Source organism: Leptonychotes weddellii, chromosome 4, assembly GCF_054177405.1.
Source record: "Leptonychotes weddellii isolate Sample4059 chromosome 4, ASM5417740v2, whole genome shotgun sequence".
Taxonomy (NCBI): domain Eukaryota; kingdom Metazoa; phylum Chordata; class Mammalia; order Carnivora; family Phocidae; genus Leptonychotes; species Leptonychotes weddellii.
This window is the reverse complement of record NC_138372.1, coordinates 127,370,306-127,385,386: the sequence shown is the minus strand read 5'-3', so window position 1 is coordinate 127,385,386 and position 15,081 is coordinate 127,370,306. Positions and strand designations below refer to the sequence as shown.

General features: G+C 37.3%; 1 protein-coding gene across 1 annotated transcript in view; it reads right to left on the bottom strand.

The window, feature by feature from the left end:
- Positions 1 to 15,081, bottom strand: part of CNBD1 (cyclic nucleotide binding domain containing 1) — a 314,879-nt gene that overhangs the window by 269,050 nt on the left and 30,748 nt on the right. The window contains exon 3 of the mRNA XM_081817128.1: positions 1,912 to 2,022. Within this exon, the coding sequence (XP_081673254.1) occupies positions 1,912 to 2,022 (111 nt within the window). The remainder of the gene's footprint in view (positions 1 to 1,911; positions 2,023 to 15,081) is intronic.

Sequence of the window (15,081 nt, the reverse complement as noted above, 5' to 3'; positions counted from 1 at the left end):
TCTAAAAGAAATGTCTGTTTGATATCCTACATCTGTGAATCTACCAAAAATTTACCTTCTCTCTAGCTAATTCATAAATAAAATAAATTTTAGACAATCATTTGAGCAGTCCTCGATCTCATTTGTGCTCTGTATTCACATTTTTTTGCTCTGGAAGAACTGTTTCCCTATGTCTCAGCCAGGTCTTCCATTTATTTTCATTAATGTGGCATTGCTCCAAATGGATTTAATGGTTGTATGAAGCATTTCTTCTACCCTCCTGCACTTCGATATTTAGCAAATACCCTGTCATCAGGCATTCTCACCATATGTTCACAACCAGGCACATGCCATACTTCAAAGTCTTGCTATTATATCTATCACATGACATTTATGTTAAATGAATTATAGAGTGTTGAATATGGCAATGATAATAGGTAAAGACTATTGATGAATAATTTTAATAGTGTAGGTATTTAGTATCTGCCAAGATTCATGTTTCATCAATTATATTCTGCGAAAAACTTCTCTGAATTACCTGAGCTCCAGTCCCACCATCCAGGCATATATGGGTTCATCACATTACATGAAGGACCAGTGCAGCTAAGTGTAGAGATTTATAATTTCTTAATATATTTTATGAAATTTTATTTTAATTCAGTTTAAGGTATTTTTATTGCTACTTTAGAGTAATTTCTTTCTGGCTGAAAATATAAATGTTTTGTACTATTTAATGGCCACCTACTGCACACATTACGCATAAAAGCATGATTTTATACATAGATAGATACTGAATTACATCAAATACGTTTTCAGCATTGGTAGATCATACAGTTTCTCATTGAGCTAATAATATTATAAAATTATAATAGCTTTTATGGGGCGCCTGGGTGGCTCAGTCATTAAGCATCTGCCTTCGGCTCAGGTCATGATCCCAGGGTCCTGGGATCGAGCCCCACATCGGGCTCCCTGCTCCGCGGGAAGCCTGCTTCTCCCTCTCCCACTCCCCCTGCTTGTGTTCCCTCTCTCGCTGTGTCTCTCTCTCTGTCAAATAAATAAATAAAATCTTTAAAAAAAAAATATAATAGCTTTTCTAATGATGAACCTTCTTTATGCTCATGAGATGAAGCCAACTTAACCATGATATACAAATCTATTACACTATTGTATTATTTCATTTGCTGAAATTTTATTGTGTATGTTTGCCTAAATAATCATAATTAAAATTGGTATTTCTTGTTTATTATTGTAACCACTCTTGTTAAGTTTTGATATCAGAGTTACATGTACATGGCAAATTCAAACTATTTTTTATTTTCAACACTCTGGGAAAATTAAATTGCACAGAAATTACCTTTTCTTGGACATCTGAAAAGAACTTCTGGTGATATCACTTGGGCTATGGGTTTTTAATTTTTGTTTTTGTTCTTTTTTGCTTCAAAAAATACTTTTGAAGAGTACTTTTCACAATTTCTCTTTATACTATAACAATTTCTTAATTTTTATCATCTTGAATAAATTCAGTAGCATATTTTTCTTAGAAAATTAACCAATAAGATCTAGATTATCAAATTAGCCTCCAGTTATATAAGGTATTCTATCATAATTTTTAATTTTTTTAGGTTTTTTTGTATCTTTTATTGTATTATCTTTCACATTCCTAATAGTATTTTCTTTCATGTTTATTATATAAGACTAGTTGCTTATTCATTTTAATGATAAAACTAAAGGAGCAACATACATTTATTCGTCCTAATTATCATACCATATAAATTAAAATTCCTCCAAAATGATTGTGTGAATTTACTCTTCCTTATCAAACTCCCTAGCATGGAGTGCTGGAAACAGATCAAATACTTTCATTATTTGAGTTCCATTTGTTCTTTAATGCACACACACATCAACCTTGCTTCCAAAAGAAGACATCATTACCTTTTTCCCTCCTGTTTGAAAAGTTTAGGCAGTCTGTGTTTTTTCTGCAGGAATATTTTAGGATATTGCTTTATAAACATAGTGTGAGCTGATAGCACACTGGAAGAACTCCTGTTTTAAAAATAAGAAGAGACAAATTAAAATTTAAGTATCATCAGATAATAGTTTCCATGGGAAAGATTTTTAACTCAAGACATACAACTATTTAGGCTAAAAAGCAAATGACAAAAATATGAAACCTAAACATCCTGTGCTTTAAAAATATCCACTATAGGGGTGCCTGGGTGGCTCAGTTGTTAAGCGTCTGCCTTCGGCTCAGGTCATGATCCCAAGGTGCTGGGATTGAGCTCCCTGCTCAGTGGGGAGCCTGCTTCTCCCTCTCCAGCTCTCCCTGCTTGTGTTCCCTCTCTCACCATCTCTCACTGTCAAATAAATAAATAAAATCTTTAAAAAATAAATAAATAAAAATATCCACTATAAAAATTGTCCATAGTGTGCCTCAGTGAGAAATATTTTATGAACAACAGATTCATGGGAATGTCAATGTCAAAAACTTAATTTTTAAGTTGAGGCTTCTTAAAACTTTTATTTCTGTAATTGATGAAAGCCCTTACATAAAATATGTCACATAATTAAATTCTTCCAAAATGATTCAAATAGAGTTCACATATACATTACCAAAAAGTATATTTTATCTGATCTTTGCAAAGATTTATGAAAATCTCATGCACTGTATTTTTAGGACTGGAATAAAGATGTGTTAGAGCAAAAGATCAGCATTTCCCGGGCGCCTGGGTGGCTCAGTTGGTTAAGCGACTGCCTTCAGCTCAGGTCATGATCCTGGAGTCCCGGGATCGAGTCCCACATCAGGCTCCCTGCTTGGCAGTGGGTCTGCTTCTCCCTCTGACCCTCCCCCCTCTCATGCTCTCTCTATCTCATTCTCTCTCAAATACATAAATAAAATCTTTAAAAAAAAAAAAAGATCAGCATTTCCCAATTCAGAAGATCACTGGAATCGTTAAGACGCCTTTTTTTATAAGTACAGATTCCTGGTCCTTTTCCTTAGGAAACAAGATCTCCACGGGTGGAAGTCTGTGTGGCCTTCTCTATTTTAAATATCCTTCTCCAGGGCACCTGGGTGGCTCAGTTGGTTAAGCGACTGCCTTCAGCTCAGGTCATGATCCCAGAGTCCCAGGATCGAGTCCTGCATCGGGCTCCCTGCTCAGCGGGGAGCCTGCTTCTCCCCCTGACCCTCTCCCCTCTTATGCTGTTTCTCTCTCTCTCTAATAAATAAATAAATAAAATCTTTAAAAATAAATAAATAAATAAATATCCTTCTCCAGAGGCCATCTGAGTGGCTCAGTTGGTTAAGCATCTGCCTTCAGCTCAGGTCAAGATCCCAGCGTCCTGGGATCAAGCCCTGAACCTGCTCCCTGCTGGGCTGGAAGCCTGCTTCTCCCTCTCCCTCTGCCTGCCGCTCCCCCTGCTTATGCTCTCTCTCTCACTCTCTCTCTCTGTCAAATAAATAAATAAATAAATAAATAAATAAATAAATAAATACCCTTCTCCAGGTGATTCCTATTTGGAGCCAGGTTTCAATCCATGGCAAATACTAAAAATGCCAATAGCAAGAGCCACTAGATACAGTAAATTAGAATTCAGTGTCAGGTAATGACATATGTTTCTGGAAAATCTGCTTCATTCCATTTTTAATTGACAACCACCATGAAAAGTTGGTCATTTTTTTAAAATGCTAAGCATTCATTTTGATAGCTTATTTCAATAATTATCAAAAATGATCATACTTAAAAATGAACACTGACAAACATCTTAGTCAATATTTGCCACATGGCAATGAATATAAAAATCCCCAAGAAGGCTTTTCTTATTTCACTGTCAATGTAAATAATAACAACACATTATAAAATATTTATAACAGCTTTTTTTCTCCTGGCCAAAGTTTCTTAAAACACCATATTAATTCTTTACACAAAACAAATACTACATACTTTATAAATGCTATGTAAGTTAACTTGATTCACATAATGCGATATGAATTTGATTTAATATGACATTAGGCATTATCATGCCTAATCTCACACTGTAGAGATACACAGAGCAAGAATCCACTCTTTTTTTTTTTAAAGATTTTATCTAGTTATTTGAGAGAGAGAGAGAGCAGAAGCAGGGAGGAGGGAGAAGCAGGCTCCCGTTGAGCAGGGAGCTCGATGTGGGGCTCGATCCCAGGGCCCTGGGATCATGACCAGGACGGAAGGCAGATGCTTAACCAACTGAGCCACCCAGGAACCCCAAGAATCCACTCTTTTTTAAATCAAGTCACTGATATCATTATAAGCTTTTCCACGATCTTTTTTTTCCCCCCATTTGGAACTAGCATTCTACAATCATCTATTTTACACATCTACTTGTAATATATCAAATACTTGTTATATGCCAAACTTTGAACTAATATCTTTACACTATTTCTGTCTCATTATATATTTATATAACCTGACAAGGTAGCTATTCTTTATTGCCCATTCTACACATAAAGAAACTGCAAACTTGATTCATATAACTAGGAAGTGGAGGACACAGGATACAAAGGAAAACTAAATTGTCTTGAAAATCCATTGTCAGGGTGCCTGGGTGGCTCGGTTAAGCAGTGGACTCGATTTTGGCTCAGGTCATGATCTCAGGGTCCTGTGATGGAGCCCCGGGTTAGACTCCATGCTCAGCAGGGAGTCTGCTTGAGGATTCTCTCTCTCCCTCTTCCTTTGCCCCTCTCCTCACTTGCCCTCTCTCACATTCTCTCTCTAAAATAAGTAAATAGATAGGTACATAAGTAGGTAAGTAGACAAATAAATCTTTAAAAAAAAAAAACATTGTCTTAACCTTTTGGATATACTGCCCCCCTAAATAATAAAACGTGTTGGTTCTTACTAAGTGCCAGCCATTATTCTAGGCAGTTTACATGCTTCAGATAATTTATCCTTATACAACTATATTAGCTGATATTCCTATCGTCCCTATTTTGTAGATAAAGAAATTGAGACCCAAGAAGTGCTAAAGTGTGACCTCTTTCCTTTGTCTACATGTAGCGTATGCTATAAGCCTTGGAAACTTACCTCAATCTGTGATCTGGATAGATCATCTTTGGAGTAGCTAAGACATTTACACCAAAATGCTAATACCTTCACTCTTGTCATTTTCTATATGTATGACTGAATTGCCTGCTTCATCTAATCCTTGAGAATTTTCAAGATATGGTGACTGGTGTACATGGACCAGTGTTTATGATCTATCTCCAAAGTAATATCTTAAAGAAGTAAAAGATGTGGAAGGTTAAAATGGAAGAGTCAAATGTTAGAACTATGAATGATATAATTTTCAGAATGAGGCCCTAAGTGCCCTATGATGCTATGATGTATGTTCTACATCACAAAATGTAATTTGACAATATATTCTTATTTCTGAGTCTCTCTTGAAATAAAAACATACAGTTCTCTGTGTTCAGTAAGTATGCATTATTGTCTAAAACTATGTGAAGTCTGCAAAAAACTGCCTCTAAATATGGATAAGAAAAGTAGATTAAGAGAAATGATATAAATATAATTATAAAGTCAGGGACACAGGAAGATTAAGAATTATGGCAAGGTCAGAGAGTAGACCATGGATCCAAATAACTATTTGACATTTGAATGCTGTCCCCAAGATAACTTTCATAATTTCCCAGGCTATAAGTAAACACTGTCTATGGACAAAATTCACTACTTTATTGATGCTCACCTGCAAGGCAACTCTCCTACAAAGAAAGAACTTCAATTTCCTCAAGCAGATGAAGGGGAGATACATCCAAAACCTATAGATTTACACACAAGAGCTCTAGAACGCTTTCAGGATACTCTGTATCCAAGGATCACAAAAGTAAATGCTTACAAATAGCCAAGCAGGTATTAAAAGGGGACTGTGCTGAACTGGAAAGAATGCCCATAAAGCCACAACCCCTCTCTCTCTCTGCTGTCGATGTTTTCTTGTTTTTGTCATGTGTTAAGAGAAGTCCAAAGGGGTCAGACTCTGCAGGCTTTTGTTTTGTTTTGTTTTGTTTGCTTTTACAGAAGCCAGAAGTCTGAAGTTTCACGTGAAATTTTGATTTTTAAATATTAGTAACTGCTGTAGATTGAACTGTGTTCCCCCAGAATTCATATGTTGAAGCCCCAGCCCCTAATGCAATTGTATTTGGATATAAAGCTTTTAGGATATAAAGTTAAGTGAAATCATGAGGGTAGGGACCTACCTAATCTGATAGGATTGGTATTCTTCTAAGAGGAGAAAGAGAAAGATCTCTCTCTCTCCACATGCACACACCAAGGCTAAGAGAGGACACAACAAGAAGGCAGCTGTCTGCAAACTGGGAAGAGAGCTCCCACCAGAAACTGAATCAACTGGCACCTTGATCTTGGACTTCTTGCTTCCAGAACTGTGAGAAATAAATTTCTGTCATTTAAAACAACCTATGGTTTTATGTTATGGCAGCCTAAGCAGACTAAGACAGTAACTTACTTTTTAAAAAGTGTTGAATTACTGTGTGAATCAATCAAAATAATCTTTGGGCTCTACACCAATTACACTATCTCAGGCCAAGGGAAAGAGTCCCAGTTAATGGCCTTGGCAGTGTTCCTTAACTGCATGACATGTAGTTACTTCTTGCATCCTCTACTAGATTGTGCCTATGATAAGAAATAAAAGAACCCTAGTCTTGGGGTCAAAATGACCTGAATTTATATATTAATTTTTCTACTTTATATAAACTTAAGCAGGTTATTTAAACTTCATATGCCTCAGTTCTTTATATACCAAATGATAGATATATGTCTAAATAATAACAATTCAGTTTTTAATATACAATGATTTTATATCTATCTCAAGAACTTCCCTATGCTACAACAAACCATGTCTTTTTCTTCCTGGGCACAGAGCTAAAAACTACATTTCCCAACCTCTCTTGCACTTAGATATAGTCTCATGGCTGAGTTCTAGCCAATGGAACATAGAAGAGAGGGTGGGAGTAAAGTGCACCATTCCAGACCAGGCCCATCAAAATCTGCCCCCAACCTCACCAAAAAACCCTCCTACAAAAGATTCTCCGTGTCTTTTTCCTTTCCACCTTGAAGCAAATAAGCAGGGTAGACTTGAAAACCACACACAAAGATGCGAGAACAAAAATTTGAAAGAGACCTGAGTTCCTAAATCAGAACAGCCTAAATAACCCTATAAGCTTGATCTGAGAAACAAAGAAACTTCTATTATGTTAAACCACCGAGATTTAGGTTTTGTCTATAACAGCTAGAATACCCTAACAACTTATATCTTCTGCATCCTATTCTGTTCCCGCTTACAAGTCTGGGAACATAATACACTTTTAATAAAATACTTATTGATTAATTATATTTATGTGACTTCCCTAAGGCAATTTACATTTTTCATTTTAAATTAATTAAAACAAGTCATAAAAGTTGAATCTATTCAACCTCTGACAGACTTTTTTCCTCCTGAATTTGTCTATTAAATATTGTAGCATCTACACATTTATTTGATGAAAATTGAAAGAAATGTAAATGCTATTCTTGCACATTAGAAGAAGGTACAGGTATTTTGATACAAATTAAGTTCACTTTATATATATATAGAGAGAGAGATAATATGTTATTATACATTATATAAAATGGATTTACATTTTATTTTATTATACATTACATTGTATATAATGGATTTTATTATTTTATTACAATATTAAGTTGAAGAAAAAATGTTCTGTAATAAGGCCAATGTATTTAACATACCCTAGCTACTAAATGAAAAGATCAATCAATGAGCAATCTTCAGATAAGGCCACTATAAAGTGTCACTCTATTCAGTTTCCTCTATATTTATTTTTAAAATTTTTGGAAATGTTAGTCTCTAGTTATGAATTCATTTGATCATCTTTCTTATCTATGGATACAGCTCATTACGAGTGACTTCATGGCTTCAAAATTATTTGATTATTTTTTCAAAAGAGTTCCACTCCTATGCCACTATAATTGATTAGTAGATATATTGATCATAAAGATTAATCCCTAACTTTTTATTTTCATAAAGTTCCTGGAAAAAAATTAAAAGATCTGTTTTGACGAAGCCAACTGCAAAGATATGACTTGAAGACCGAATCTAAACGTTTTACAGGGATATTGATCTGTCATAAAATTTTACTTCCCCTATTTTCAGAACAAATATCTGATCAGCATATAAACTGAAGTTGTGCTTTATATTTTATAAACTATTTCAACTTTTCATTTATTTATCTCTAGAAAAGGACTACTTACCTTTAGGATTGTTGTAGTAGTTAGAAGTAATAAATGAGAAGCTCTGACCCATCGTTTATAATATATTAGGCATGTAAAAATATAACTATTACTATAATCCAGGTACAGAATATAAAGCATATAGTAACAAATTTTTCATTTTATTAAAAATGTAGAGATATAGGGGCACCTCAGTGGCTCAGTCAGTTAAGCATCCGACTCTTGGTTACAGCCAAGGTTGTGATCTTAGGGTCCTGAGATCAAACTTTGTGTCAGGCTCCATGCTCAGTGTAGAGTCTGCTTGAGATTCTCTCTCCCTCTCCCTTTGCCCCTCCTGCTTATGCTCTCTCTCTCTTTCTAAAATAAATAAATATATTTTTTTAAATGTAGAGATATAAACTCTACATTCAATGAAAAAAGGACAAGAATTCGAGTCAACATTAAATCCTTCTTTAACAATACATATGAAGTCCTCGTGTTAAACATTAAGACTAGAATAGTCTAGCCATGAGAGAGACTTCTTTATCAAAAGGACGTAGACAGTGAGTCTACGGGAAACTTTTCATTGTTGTAACAGAACTATTAAAAATAAAATGTCTGGCACTCATTCTCCTGTAGTGTAGAACATCACACCTTAGAAAGAAAGATCTTGGGACACCTGGGTGACTCAGTCAGCTAAACGTCTGCCTTCAGCTCAGGTCATGATCCCGGGGTCCTGGGATCGAGTCCCACATGGGGCTCCTTGCTCAACGGGAACCCTGCTTCTCCCTCTGCCTACCTCTCTCTCTCAGACAAATAAATAAATAAAATCTTAAAAAACAAAAAGAAACGAAGAAAGATCTTCACAGTTTCTACATCATGGCAGTATTGATTCTCTGAAGAACTCTGTTGTTGCACATATCATGCATAAGAACTCTCTGTTGCATTGTTGATCTCACAAGTAGTAAGTAATTGAGGTCTCCAAGGACCACCACATTGCAAAAAAAAAAAGGAAATGAAAGTGAGTGAGTACCTGAGATGTGAGCAAGATGTAAACAAGAGGGGTAGGGTTTTGAGAAGGGCACTGATAAAAGCACTGCTAGGAAGAAAATGCAACTTGACCCAGGAAAAAAGGGGGGAGCCCAGTCTGAGGACCTTGCTTTGGAGAAAGATTCTTGAAGGAGAATGAAGTAGCACCAGCTGCTTGATATACCTGGGTTCTAGGAAGAGACAGTTATAAATTCTCCCTGGGGGAAATTATCCACAATTTAGGTCACATGTTATTACATGTTAAGAATAAGCAAATCTTTCACAGAAAGATTACCTGGAAAGACAAGTTACCATGAGTGGAACATTAGATTTACACGCCTAAAGACTATAAATCTTGGCATGTTAGATACAGAATATAGAATGGTATAAAATATTTGTAGAAATAAAAGACAGAATAACAGTGATAATCAATAACAAAAGACTATCAGGAATGACCAGACAAATTTGAAAAAAGAACTTGGTGGAACTTTTCAAAATGAAAATTATAATTATTAAAATTAAAAACATAATGAAAAGATTAGGATCAAATTAGAGAGAGTTGGATAAGAAATTAAATTTGAAGATATATCTACAGAAATTCCCAAATGCTTCAGAGAAATAATATTGGCAAAAAGAGGAGAAATGATCAAATCAAAGGAGCAAAGGCAGTTCAATACAGAAAGGATAATTTTTTCCAAAAGTGGTATTATAACAACTGGACATCTATCTGGGAAAAAAATGCACGGGGACACAGACTTTACACGCTTCATAAAATTATCTCAAAATGGATCACAGACCTAAATGTAAAATGCGTAAGTATAAAACTTGCAGAAAAAATATGGGAATATTATCTAGGTGACCTTGGTGTGGTGATGACGTCTTAGATTAAACACAAAAAATATCATTCATGAAAGGAAAAATTAGTAAGTTAAACTTTATTAGCATTTAAAACTTCTGCTTGCAAGACACTATTGTGAGAATGAAAAAACAATACACATACTGGGAGAAAATATTTGCAAAACACCTATTTGATAAAGGATTGGTATCCAAAATATAAAGATAACTTTTAAAACTCAACAATAGGAAAACAAACAACCCAATTAAAAAATCAGTAAAAGATATGAACAGACAGCTCACAAAGAAGAAATACAGATGGAAAATTAGCATATAAAAAGATGCTCCACATCATATGTCATCAGAGACATGTAAATTAAAACAACAAGATATCAGGGGCACGTAGGTGACCCAGTTAAGTGTCCGACCCCTGATTTCTGCTCGGGTCAAGATCTCAGGGTCCTGAGATCGAGCCCCACATAGAGCTCTGCGTTGAGCATAGAGCCTCCTTAAGATTCTTTCTCTCCCTCTTCCTCTGTGCCTGCCCCCACTTGTGTGTGTCTCCCTCTCTAAAAAACAAAATAAAGCAAAACAAAACAAACAAACAAAAACAAGATATCACTACACACCTACTATGATGGCTAAAATTCAGAACACTGACAACACAAATTGCTGCCAAGGATTGGAGCAATAGAAACTCTCATTCATTGCTGGTGGAAATGCAGTGGTACAGACACTTGGTAGGACAGTTTGGTGGTTTCTTACAAAACTAAACATACTTTTACCACACAATACAACAATTGCACTCTTTGGTATTTACCCAAGCAAGTTGAAAACTTAACATTCACATAAAAACCTGTACATGAATATTTATGGCAGCTTTATTCATAATTGCTAAAACTTGGAAGAAATTAAAATATTCTTCAATTGAATAGATAAACAGTAGTACATCCATACAATGAAAATTTTTCAGTGACAAAAGGAAATGAGCTATCTTGTCATGAAAAAACATGAAGGAACCTTAAATACATCATTGCTAAGAGAAAGAAATCAGTTTAAAAAGGCTATAAACTGTATTTTTCCAAGTATATAACATTCTGGAAAGGGTAAAACTATAGAAATAGTAAAAAGATCAGTGGTTACCAGGGATTAGGGAAGGAGGGAAGAATAGGTGAAATACAAGGAATGTTTAGAGCAGTAAATATTCTATATGATACTATAATGGGGAATACATGTCCTTATACATTTGTCAAAAACCCTAGCATGTACAACACAGTGAACCCTATTACAAACATTGAATTCAGTCAATAGTAATGTACCAATATTGACTAATTAATTGTAAAAATATATCACTATTATGCAAGATGTTAATAATATGGGAAACTAGGAGAGAGGTAAAGAGTATTTGGAAACTCTACTTTCTGCTCAAATTTTCTGTAAACATAAAACTGCTCAAAAAATAAAGTCTATTAAAAATATATGAATGGGGCGCCTGGGTGGCTCAGTTGGTTAAGCGACTGCCTTCGGCTCAGGTCATGATCCTGGAGTCCCTGGATCGAGTCCCGCATCGGGCTCCCTGCTTGGCAGGGGGTCTGCTTCTCCCTCTGACCCTCCCCCCTCTCATGTACTCGCTCTCTCTCTCATATAAATAAATAAAATCTTTAAAAAAATATATATATATATATGAATGAATTAAAAAGATTTACTTGTAGTAGTACACAATGAGGAATTAAGATATGAAGAGACTTGAGAATGGAACTCTAATTGTAAATGTGGTAGTCTTGGAGACAGGTAATGAAAGCTAGAGTTGAATACTGGATAAAAGATAAGTAGCAAGTATTAGAAATACAAAGGAATGGTAGAATCTAAGTATAATGTATGGAAAAATGAAGAAACAAGTGAATAAAACATGCCTGCAAGATTTTCATGCTTCAATTACTAGGTAAATGGCAGGCATTCAGCAAATATGTATTGAATGCCAATTATGTTCCTTAAACTGAAATAGGCAATGAAAATGCAGTGGTGAACCAAACTCACATGATTATTCCCTCTGGGAATTTAGAGTCTAATTGTGATAATACTGATAAGGAATGGAGATGAGAAGCAAGTTTTCATAACCTCTGAAACAAATAATACATTATATGTTAAAAAAAAAAAAAGAAGACAGTAGGAAGGGAAAAATGAAGGGGTGGGGAATCGGGGGAGACAAACCATGGGAGACTATGGACTCTGAGAAACAAACTGAGGGTTCTAGAGGGGAGGGGCGTGGGGGGATGTGTTAGCCTGGTGATGGGTATTAAAGAGGGCACATATTGAATGGAGCACTGGGTGTTATATGCAAACAATGAACCATGGAACACTACATCAAAAACTAATGATGTAATGTATGGTGATTAACATAACATAATAAAATTAAATTTAAAAAAAGAATAGGAGTTCGTTTCTTAAATCAAGATATAGGGAAATTTGAGGGTTAATCTCATCTTAGAGATATTCTGTAGCTTCTCTAACTTGAGAAAGTTTATCTAAGAAAACATCTTCTAAACCAGAATTCCTTAAGAGGGCAGGAAATGGGAAAAGGGGATTATGGGTTCCTGGAACCAATTCCACTGCATATGGAGACGGATCCCCCCACAAAATACCAGGCAATTCTGGGGACACCAGTAAGGTGTCTGAGAATTCAACTCAGTTCTTACACTGCCTGGAGATAGTCTTAAATCTCACAGGCTCAGTCCCACAAGACTGCTCCCGTCTCACTTCAGATGCCAATCACATGTAGCAGATCCCCAGGTTACCCACAACTCTGTTCCATTTGGCTACAATGCGAGGTTTCCATGACTCCCTCCAAGTTCAGGTTTGGTTAATTTGCTACAGAGGCTCACAGCAGGGTTAGGGGCACCACCCACCCTCCCATCCAGTCCCCCGTGCAGTTGAAAATCCATGTAGAACTTTTGATGCCCCCAAAACTTAACTAACAGCCTACTGTTTGCCAGAAGCCTTACTGATAACAAAACAGTCAATTAATACATATTTTTTATGTTAGACGTGTTATATGCTGTATTTTTACAATAAAGTAAGCTAAAGAAAAGAAAATGTTATTAGGAAAATGCATTTACAGTACTGTATTATATACGTAAGTGGAGGGAGCTAAGATGGCAGCATAGTAGGAGGACCCTAAGCTTGCTTCTTCCCTGGAACACAGTTAGATAACTATCAAATCATTCTGAATACCCAAGAAATCGACCTGAGGACTGACAGAACAAACTGCACAACTAGAGGGAGAGAGGAGGCCACATCGAGGAAGGTAGGAAGTGCAGAGACGTGGTTTGGGGGAGAAGTGGATTGTGATGCTGTGGAGAGGAGGGAGCCCTAGTCAAGGAGCAAGGTGAGAGAGAGTGGAGGACACAGGGATATGCACAAGGAGAACACTTCCCCAAAGCCATTGTCTGGGAAACTGAGAGGGGTTGATTTTTGTGTTTTTCCAATCAATGGGCCTCAAAGACAGAAGTTTTAGAGGTCAGTGGGATTGGCTGGGACAGAGACCTGAGGGCGCTGTCCTATTTCTGGAGAGAAGGCACACAAGCAACCTGGGGGGGGGGGTTGGCGAGCACCGGGGATATGGCACCATCAGAGGATCGCCTAAGGTACACGGGGAGAGACTATTCACTCTTCTTGGAGTGCATCTGTGAGAGCTGGTGTTCTCAGAGTCTATCCAGGGACAAAAGAGCCAGTGGGTGCCATTTCCACCCCCCAACCCCACCCCTCAGCATAGGTGGAGAGACACCTGCTGAGAGTGGCTAAGCCAGACACTGGCTGTTTAGCCTGCTTTGTTCCAAATCCCATGCCCCTGCACTCTGATGCAACTGCCCTTCTTGGTGAAACCTGCATCAGTTGCAGTGTGGCAAAACCCTCCCCCAGAAAACCAGCACCAGTCTCCATCACACAAGGTCCTTAAAGTTTGAAGTTTTAAAAGTCAGCAGGCTTGGCTGGGATAGAGCTCAAAGTGCACTGAGTTGCTCCAGGCAGGCAAGCAACCTAGAAACAGAGAGCATGAAAATAGCAATCTGAAAAACACTTGGGATGCCCAAGGGTAAATTATTCACTCCTCTGAGAGTGTTTCCCTGAGAGCAGGAAGCACAGAGTCCCCTCTCCGGGGACAAAGGAGTTGGCTGGCCCATTTCCCTCCTTCAACCGTCAGCATAAACCAACTTCATTAAACAGCACAGTGCCAACACTGGCTGCCTAACCAGCTTACACCAAATCCTGCCCCCCTAGGCTCTGCTAGTACTGTTTTCAGACAAGTGTTCCTAAGGACCAGTTCAGCAGGTTCCTTCCCCAGAAAACCAGCAAAAACCCCCACATGCACCATGTCTATTGATCACAGAGTTCTGCAAAGCTTCAGTTCTAATGAAAGTAGCATTAGGTCTCATTTAACAAGCAGACCAGAGCACAACTAGTTAAAACTCACCACACTCTGGCCAAGGTCCAAACACTACCCACTGCAGGCAAGGAGAACCTCTGCCAACAACTAACCTGAGCGATAGAACAGCCAAAACACAGCAGCAAAGTGCATGCAGCACACACCATAGACACTTCCTAAAGCACCAGGCCATAGACACTATATAACCTCCTCTTCATAAAGCCATTACTCTTGGGAGTAGAAAACATAACAGGCTTTTCTACCACACAGAAGACAAGAGACCTAGACAAAATGCCAAGACAGAGGAATTCATCCCAAAAGAAAGAACAAGAAAAGATAATGGCCAGAGATCTAATTGAAACAGATAGAAGAAATATGCCCAGGGGCACCTGGGTGGCTCAGATGGTTAAGCATCTGCCTTCGGCTCAAGTCATGATCCCAGGGTCCTGGGATCGAGCCCCACATCGGGCTCCTGGCTTAGTGGGGAGCCTGCTTCTCCCTCTCCCTCGACCTCTCTCCCTGCTCATGCTCTCTCTCTCTCTCTCTGTATCTCTGGGTCTCAAA